The sequence below is a fragment of the Anarrhichthys ocellatus genome, unplaced genomic scaffold, assembly GCF_004355925.1.
Source record: "Anarrhichthys ocellatus isolate YVR2014 unplaced genomic scaffold, GSC_Weel_1.0 scaffold1, whole genome shotgun sequence".
Lineage (NCBI taxonomy): Eukaryota > Metazoa > Chordata > Actinopteri > Perciformes > Anarhichadidae > Anarrhichthys > Anarrhichthys ocellatus.
In genome coordinates this window covers 4,934,524-4,943,816 of record NW_022280031.1, presented here as the reverse complement: position 1 = coordinate 4,943,816, position 9,293 = coordinate 4,934,524, and the positions used below count along the sequence as shown (strand labels likewise).

General features: G+C 38.2%; 1 protein-coding gene across 1 annotated transcript; it reads left to right on the top strand.

The window, feature by feature from the left end:
* The first annotated feature begins 4,569 nt into the window (after nucleotides 1-4,569).
* On the top strand, nucleotides 4,570-8,622 carry oxtrb (oxytocin receptor b). Its single transcript, XM_031847469.1, has 2 exons — nucleotides 4,570-5,491; nucleotides 8,360-8,622. Exons 1-2 carry the CDS (start codon nucleotides 4,570-4,572, stop codon nucleotides 8,620-8,622), a joined length of 1,185 nt encoding a protein of 394 aa, XP_031703329.1.
* The last annotated feature ends 671 nt before the right edge of the window (nucleotides 8,623-9,293 follow it).

The following is a 9,293-nucleotide window of genomic DNA, read 5'->3' as shown; positions in this document are numbered from 1 at the left end:
ATAGATGCCAAGTGCACTTGAATAGATGTCAGACAAAGTTTACGTGTGGTCGGGGTCCTGTCTCTGTCTATTTACATGCCAGTCTCCATCCTGGAGAGCCTTCATTGGGTCACTCATCTGTGTCATGTCAAGGTATTTGTGTGAAACAAAATATCTTTCACCATATATTTTCCAGTTATATGTCATAAAGTATGTGTCCTAGTCTGCTAGTGTAATGTAGCTGTGCTGCTATTCTTGGTTAGTAAAATAACCAAGAGTCTATGGCCGCATAACAAACTCATACAGACACTGTAAGATCTACAGTATACAGTGAATGTCAGAATCAGAACTGTTTATTGCCAAGTTACACATACAAGGAATTTGACTTGGTAAATGGTCCATAACAATAAACAATGAACACAGTGCAATAATAGAGACATAATTGAAAAATTGAAAAATGCACAATATAATATAGTAAACAAACAAACAAACAGATAACAGTAAGTTAAAACAAGTATATTATACAAGTGGCAAGTGTATTTTAATGTGGTGTTTGTTGTAAATTCTATTGAATCCATGTAACTGGTTATGTATAGATTAACAGTCAGAGTTTAGGTTATATATACACAATTCTTTGTAATGCAGCTCTGGGAGGTTTCTTACAAACAAAGTAAAGAATGTGTGTGTTTTAGATGTTTTGTTATTGTGCAGAAGTAAACAAAACATTTGGTCTTTTAAGTTTGGGCCAATTTATTGTGTTCAGGTCTGGTTATTTTCAAATACTCTGTGTCAGTGAGTATCGTGTGTCGCAAATAGAACAGACGCAGAGGAAAGCCTGGCAAGTAAACAGTCAGTTATAAATGTAATAATATTTGGAAAGAGGGGATCTTTTTAAAAATCCCCAATGAGTTTGTTTGAAATAATTATTGTGGGAATGGTAAGACGTTCTGAGTTTACCGGCTACTTTCTTTTGATCATTATTTTGGGAAAAGTCAAAGTCAGCATAATATTGTCGAACAGATAAGGCAGATAGTTACTTCCGACAATTACTATGAAAAGTGCCATTATGCTGACAGTGTTATAGCCACTAAAATAGAGGCAGGTTTATTTTTAAGGAAAGGCTTCTAATGAACACCAAACCCTAACGTGAGAAGATCCAGGAGCTGAAACAGAGATGATATTATTCAAAGGTTTTCAAATTATTCCCTGTTTTCAACTTCTCTCAATGAAATGTTCCGTTGAATTTTATCTCATTATGGTATTCATTATTACGTCATAAAAGTCCAAATGTTTCTCATAAGGTGATGTTATGGTTTCATAACCGAGACCTTCTTTGCTATGAGTTTACATAACTTGTTTATGACCACACTGTTAGATCATCTTACAAATTAGCTGTTGCCCTTGAGTACACAACAGCACGCAGTATGCAACATTATGTGCAACACAGTCTGTGTTGTTCATACTTCTTACTGTGAGTCTAGGGTCCTAATTAAACGTGACATTTTCTGCTCAGGGTTAGGGTTATTTCAAATGAGTGATTGTAATTTTATCGGAGCTCAGTAAAAAAAGTACACAAATCGAGATATAGCAACAATGCATCAAAATGAGATGACAGTTGCTTCTTTGCGTTGCCAAGTCAAGGTCAATGAACTCTGGTCAAACCACACCGAGACGGTCTTGATGAACAAATTAATGTGTCTTGTGTGAAAAACATTAAATAATACAATACAAGTTTTCCAGTCATTTTAAACCTCCATCAAAGTGTTTTTTAATGAAATGTTTGATGATATATTGAACAAAATGTATATTTTATCAACCAGAACTTGCATATGAAAGGTCTAACAGTTTACCCCCCTTACATTGATTCAGGAAAATAATGCATGTCAACTACCAGTCTTATATATACTGCAATATTAATATAAATTATCTTTTTACTTTTCTATTTGCTGAAAAAGGGGCCTGCAAAGTCAGTAAATTATTATCCTTCATTCTGATCTTTGTATGTTTCACTGGTGGCTTTTCAAAAAGACAGTGTCACCTTATCTGCAGTAGTACGTTTTTCACTATTTGATCACTAATTGAATCTTTAGTCCCACACGTCCTGGTTATGTCCCACAGGTCTCCTCAACTGAGAATCACCACATCTGTGCCCAAGCCATCTCAACTTCATCTTGACTCCAGCAGGTCAACTTTCTTTTATTTTTAGGGAACATATGGAAATAACTTCATCAAACTGTGCCACTTAATTGGAAAAGACAGTAATTGCCAAGACTTGTAACAAGACACTTTTCAGTAATCACTTTTGCGTAGCCAATCAAAGATGATTTAATTTGGTATTAAAATGCTTCCACCTGGGGATGAGTGTTTCATAAGCAAAGTAAAACTATTTCAATTGAGCAAATAGTTTCATTTGAGAGCCAGGACCGAGACAGTCTCTCAGTTTAAAGGTCATGTGGTATGAATTACAAGGTGTTACTGTAGTTATATTATCTGAGCCACAGATGGATAGCTGATGGCTACAGCCCAGGATATCAGTGGGTTGTGCACTCAATTATTCACTGTGGACATCAAGATCACTGCTGTTGGTGCACAGACACAGACTTGTACTGGATGTTACATGGAATTCAACAAAATAGACCTATTTATCTGCCCTTGTGTCTGGTCAGATTGTATCTAGCACAAATCTAACAAGGCATCAACAAGGGCTATTCAGCTGAACAAATGGCTGCCAATACAGCACCTGCAAGTGTTCAACTGAGTGTGAATAAACCAAAAGGAACAAGCATTATATACTGTACATGTGATGTTCACATGTTCATGTTATGATTGAGAACAATAATCCATGTTACTCAAGCAAAAGCAAAAGTCACCTGCCTCTATGTTGCTGAGCATAATAAGAAATAGGTTAACATTTAATGAGGAGATATTATAATAATGATTTATTTACATTATGTCAGTTTCAGAAACATATGCAGGGAAGGGTCTTTATTCTGTTCAGAAGGCAAGTACGATCAGGTTATTGTGAAAATGTTATGAAAAACAATGAAATGATTACTTTAGATTGAGTGAATAAATAAAGAGTTTAATTCAAAAGCAATATATCTGACATTTAAACAAAAATGAACATTTTGGATGGCTGTTTTAGTTTTTTGAATGATATTTGTGGTGGAAAATTTCTAGGTTAATCGGGAGGAGAGAGTTTATGTTCTCAAATCAATAATGAAGTCATCAGAAGATTCAAAGTTGTCTTTTTCCATTTATTCTCTTGCGCAAGAGGGAAGAAAGCACAGCAACCACGTATTCAGTAGACTGCGTGAAACATTCTTCGACGAAATGCAATATTCAACATCATTTATGCACACAAAGGTTCACGCCTTTACAACTTCAGATAATGCGTCAAAAGGGGAGTAAAAGTATTTCAGACAAAGGATGTCTGTTAGTCAAGGTCTCTCTGTGTCTCCGTCTTACCAACAAAGAAACGGTGTACAAGATAACAAGACACCTGGATACTAAACTAATTAAAATCATCTCCTGACTTCCTCACATCGAGTAGTACATTCTTTAAACATTACACATGATACTATAACATAACCTAACTTATATACGTGGTCAAGATATCTGTATTACGATCTATACTATAACATAATTTCCCATTACATTTTGCTTCAATGTACTGCATGGGCCTGAAAAAGAGATGACTATTTTGAATAAGTATTCAATTTACTCTGGGATTCCTCCCTTCATGACTTACGGGAGCTTTTTGACTCCACCTGTAATGATCCAATGCATACAAAGAACCTGTTTACAGCACAGCATCACAGACTTATATTCAACAAAAGCACTGTTCCGGATAACGTAATTTCCATTGGGGGCTTTCTTTGGAAAACAAGTGACCCTTTAAAACTCTGTAGGTTTAGAGTGGAATTTTCCTTCTTTTGAATCACTTCAAATAATGTAGATGCTAAACGTATTGACTCGCAATACAAGATAGCATCGCCCGAATGTTGTTAAGGGACATTTGATTTTACAAAACACTCACTCCTCAAAGTCAAAACCTAAACTCAATGTGCAGGGAGCAAGACACAGGGAGGGAGAGGGAGAGAGAAAGAGAGAGTCTGCTCATACTCAAGCCAGACAGTTTCCTTTAGAAGAAAAAAAGATGAGGGGAGGGGGTTACTGACATTAGTAGGACATCCTTTGGAGTTTCTACAAACCAGATATCAATCTGTGCGCAGAAAGTGGTGAGGACTGCGGTGCTCCAGGATCCCAAAATGACCGTGCAAAGGATCTCTAGAAAGGTAGGCTTTGCTTTTAACAAAATCACTTGTGTGTGGTTATGAGGTCATATTATTTTTGTAATAGTAAATAGTTTTGTAATTTTCAATAAGTGTTACAATATGTTCCTCTGCAGAGAGAGCGCTGACTTTTGGATTATACTGCAATTTAACCTGAGGGAAACTCACAAAACCAACCTTAACAGAGTGAGCTGACAGTAAACTGCGAAGGGAAACTACACTACCAGCGGATAGCGGTGCTATTCTTTTTTGTGATGTGATCGCTGACCGCGCTGAAGTGGCGCTTTTGCGCACGATGGAGGCCTTTTTACGCGAGCCGAATAGTTGGGAGCCGAATGTTTCCTGGAGCAACTCAATGACAAATTACAGCAATTTAGGAAACACCACAGTGAATCCTTTGAAACGAAATGAAGAAGTGGCCAAAGTTGAAGTTACCGTCCTGGTCCTGGTGCTGCTGCTCGCTCTGACCGGCAACCTGTGCGTCCTGTGGGCCATCCCCACCACCAAGCACAGCCAGTCTCGGATGTATTACTTCATGAAGCACCTGAGCATCGCAGACCTTGTCGTTGCAATCTTTCAGGTCTTACCACAACTCATTTGGGATATCACATTTCGCTTCTACGGGCCTGATTTGTTGTGCAGGCTGGTCAAATACCTCCAGGTCGTGGGTATGTTTGCATCTACCTACATGCTTGTCTTGATGTCCATCGACAGGTGCTTAGCAATCTGCCAGCCACTTCGTTCCGTGCACAAGAGAAAGGATCGCTTCTATGTGGTCGCTTCGTGGATGCTCAGTCTGATATTCAGCACACCTCAAGCGTGCATATTTTCTCTGAGGGATGTCGGTAACGGTGTGTATGACTGCTGGGGAGACTTCATACAGCCATGGGGAGCCAAAGCATACATCACATGGATGAGTCTCAGCATTTACATTTTCCCTGTGGCAATTTTAAGCATCTGCTATGGTTTGATTTGTTTTAAAATATGGCAGAATTTCAATTTGAAAACCAGAAAGGACCACTTCGTGGCTCTCACTCAGAGGCCCTCCAAAGGCGCGCAACCCCTCTGTCGTGTGAGCAGCGTGAGGCTCATTTCAAAAGCAAAGATCCGCACAGTGAAAATGACATTTGTTGTGGTCCTTGCCTACATTGTGTGCTGGACTCCCTTCTTCTTTGTCCAGATGTGGTCTGCATGGGATCCTGCTGCACCAAGAGAAGGTAAAGGCATTCTCCGTGTTTTATTCTTTTCTTTAACAATACAGATGCAGTTCTTGATTTAATGAAGATATTACCCACTTACAGCAGTGTGCCAAGTACTCAGTGACATGAGAAGTTATCTTTATACAAGATTAATATCGGTAAATGTATTGCCCATAAACCATATGATGCAAATCTGTTTCTCTACAATATTTCAGTGTCTCATGCATGCAAATATCCACTTCAGAAAATATCTCTGGGAATTCAGAAACAATCCACTTCACTTCCAAGGCAGCACAATAGACTTGAGTGAGCACAGATGAATGGGAGTGGTTATCAGTTCAGAGACAGTCCTCGGAGCCACTGGGAGAGTAAATGTACCAGGACATCAAAGAGTTTCACTCTCTTTTCCCAGTGGTGGTTTACATTTACCATTTAACTGCACAGTTTGTTCTGATTTACCCCTCATATCTTTTGAGTTTGCCATTAAAGGGGACAAGAGCAGAGGAGCAGATATGCCCCGTAACCTTTCAAGTGGTGTTATCGGAGCAAAATTGCATAAGTGTTAAGATATTAAGATATTTCTCAAATAGGCCCGATTTAGCCAAGCTAATCTATAGGCTGCTTCAAAATAGTTTTGTACAAATTAAGAAAATAAACACATTAAAACCAAGAACGCATGCAGAAGTGGATGTTGTCATAGGGACCCTCATATTGTTTGGATGGACTCAACCACTATGCTTTAATTTTAGGCTATTTATGTTTGTGAATGTCAAACATGTTATTTTGCAAAAAAGTTCCAAAGCCATGCTTAACATGTCATTGCAAAAAAATGTCCATTAATTTCACATTCATACTGAAGTAGAAATGTTGAACTATGAAATAGTGAACTCCTTGTAAATGTCTTGTGAAAAACTTGTATTTCCCAAATGTCAGCTTCTCAAATGTCAGCGGAATGTCAGCGGAAGAAGGTGAATCATCTGATAAACTGATAAAGGAAAATTCTTCAGTTGAAAGCTTTGAAATCACAAAATTTGGGGATAAGTCGTTTTCATGTTGCAGACTTTTTGTTCATCTTTACGTTATTGCATTCTCTTAATGTAATGTAGAGTAATGTCACTCAGGTTAATACTTCATGTAGGTGAGTTTTCCTATTGCTGAGGGCTGCTCAAAGGAGAAGCTTCATTTTTGCACTCATGGAATGTTTGTTTAACTTTTTATACTCAGAGTTATCTTTGTGCGTATTCTTTATCAAACAAATTATGGCAATATCCCTACAGTCCTCCTTTTGAAATCAACATCCCCCTATTTCCATTTTTCCAACATCAATCTCAGAAGAGCTGCACTTACAATTACAGAAAAGCAGCCAAGATGAATGTTTTTCTTTCACTTCTGGCAGCACAAGAAAGTGGTGAATGTACTTTAGGTCAAAGTGAACTATACCAGAGCAAAAATAAAAAAGTTTCATCTGTCAGTCATTTGGTAACCCATAAGAGTACTGTGCTCCTCATACCACCAATATATCATAACTCTGGACGGGGTTTAACTTATCTGTTGAACACTTCTCACAGTTTTGACGTGCCATTTGGTCACAATAAAGCAAAGTACCTAGAGTCAGAGGACCATGAACAGAACAGGTTCGGCAGTTCACTTGAGAAGAGAAGAGGACAACACACACTAAATCTCCTATTAACCCTATTAAGGATTAGAGAACAAAAAGACATGGAAGTTTTCAAATAGGGGGCTCCATCAATGCGCTCTGTGCCTCTATAGATAAGAAATTGAATCACTTAAATGAATGAGAAAAGTCTGGTATATTTTTCCATCCTGGACAAATGAAGCCATTCATCATATTTGCGTCAGGCAGCTTAAAATCCTATTTGTGTGGGATCGATCAACCTTCCATATTTTTTCAGGGATAATCCCAAATGTTTTTTGTGTTGTCTGATATGCTTCAGCATGTCAGTTCATATTTTTCTCTGTAAACGATGTGCAATGCAAGAGCATCTGGCGTGCACAAGGACTGATATTTAGAAGAAATGAAATCCAGAGTCCAAAGCTGTCCAGTTGAGGTGTTTGGCTTGTGGCATCTTATTGTTTAATGTTATGTTAATATACATTTTTAACAAGAGCTTATAGCCATGCTAGAGGCTTAGCCTGTTAGCACGCTAACATATGCTAATTACCACGACATATTAAATGCAGCCGAGGCTAGGGTTATAAACCAAAATATTGGACAAATTAAAATATTGACCTGATGATGGTGCTATAGATGAAAAGTTAGGGGTTCAAAGTTATTGTTATTCGTCCTCAGATGGGACCATGAATGTCCAAACGGATCCAATATTTGTTGAGACCATCCCTACAGCTATAATGCTGTCTAAAACTCTTAAAAGTGCAAGCATACACGTACACACGCACACACTTACTGAATTTGGACTGAAGCCCACAGGTGATTACATCGTACTGGAATGGAAAAAAAACATTCTACTTTAGAGGCTCTTTAAAGATCCATCATTTACTTTTCGGAATTGCTAATCCCATTCAGGGTAGGAGGGGGTTAGAGCCTATCCCAGCATGCACTGGGTGAGACGCAGAGTGCACCCTGGCCATATTGTCATACACAAGGGTTATTTAAAGGATATGGTTGGAAATACTATATGCTTTTTCCCCTTGTCAACATATCACATGAAAAGACCAAAATTCACGTTATAGTCCAAATCTTGTATTTTTGTGGGACGATTTTCAGCCTTGGATTTAGTGTATTAATGAGAAAATATAGTGTACGTGGGATTGACTCAAAATAAACTACACTCAAAGATTTACACTGTAAGAATTAATATTCACCAAAAATATCAATCGCATGATCTTCTCTGTCTCTCTCCTTAGACATGGCATTCATCATCGCCATGTTGCTGGCCAGTCTCAACAGCTGCTGTAACCCCTGGATCTACATGTTCTTTGCTGGTCACCTGTTTCATGACCTGATGCAGTGCTTCTCCTGTTGCTGTAGACAGTACCTGCCAGCCTCCTCCTGCAGCTGTGATCGACAGTGCAGGCACCAGAGCAAGTCCTCCACTTGCGTCATCAACAACACCAGCAGCCAGAGGAGCCTCACACACACATCCAGCACAGGGGGACTGGGACACTGAAGAGCCAGCTGATAACCATCCAAGCTTCCTGTAATCGTGCAATCCGGCTATCATGCAAATCCCCCATTTCAGGCATTTAATCATCTGCAGCGGCACTGCAGTGGCCATAGCTACTTTTCTTTTCTTTTCTTTTTTTTCTTGGGTTAGAGAAACAATATAAAACTCCTGTGCAGATCTTCACTGATGCCCTTGGATTTCTCAAAACACCACTTTCATTTTGGACTCCCTGCACCTGCAAATCATTTATCTTACCCTGTCGGCTTGAGCATTTGAAGATATATCCTGTCAATGAGCATTTTAAAAGTTGTTTGTAAGTCTTGTTCTAATAGTTGTTTTTCTAATTTAACCTTAAAAGACAAGTAATTATCACAATAAGTATATTAATGTTGCACAAGTACATTCTTTTCAGTCAATACCTTACTGCATTTTAAGTCAGTGAGTCTTACAAAAATATATTTATCCAACACCAACCAAAGTTACTACTATACTTGTTTACACCTTTAAGAGAGAATTACTTTGTGTACAAGCATTTTATTTTATTATTATATTATATCGGTTTTTAAATCTAAATGTTGATACGCATGAATGATATTAAGGTTATTTATATAATACCCCTCTTGAGGTTTTGCGTCATCCAAATATCTCCACTGTAACAACAAAACAAAAAAATC

Bases quoted from the DNA above. Each gene is read 5' to 3' on its own strand.
- oxtrb (XM_031847469.1), top strand. From the start codon at position 4,570: ATGGAGGCCTTTTTACGCGAGCCGAATAGTTGGGAGCCGAATGTTTCC. The intron at 5,492-8,359 runs GTAAAGGCATTC...CTCTCTCCTTAG, and splicing joins TCCTGCTGCACCAAGAGAAG to ACATGGCATTCATCATCGCC.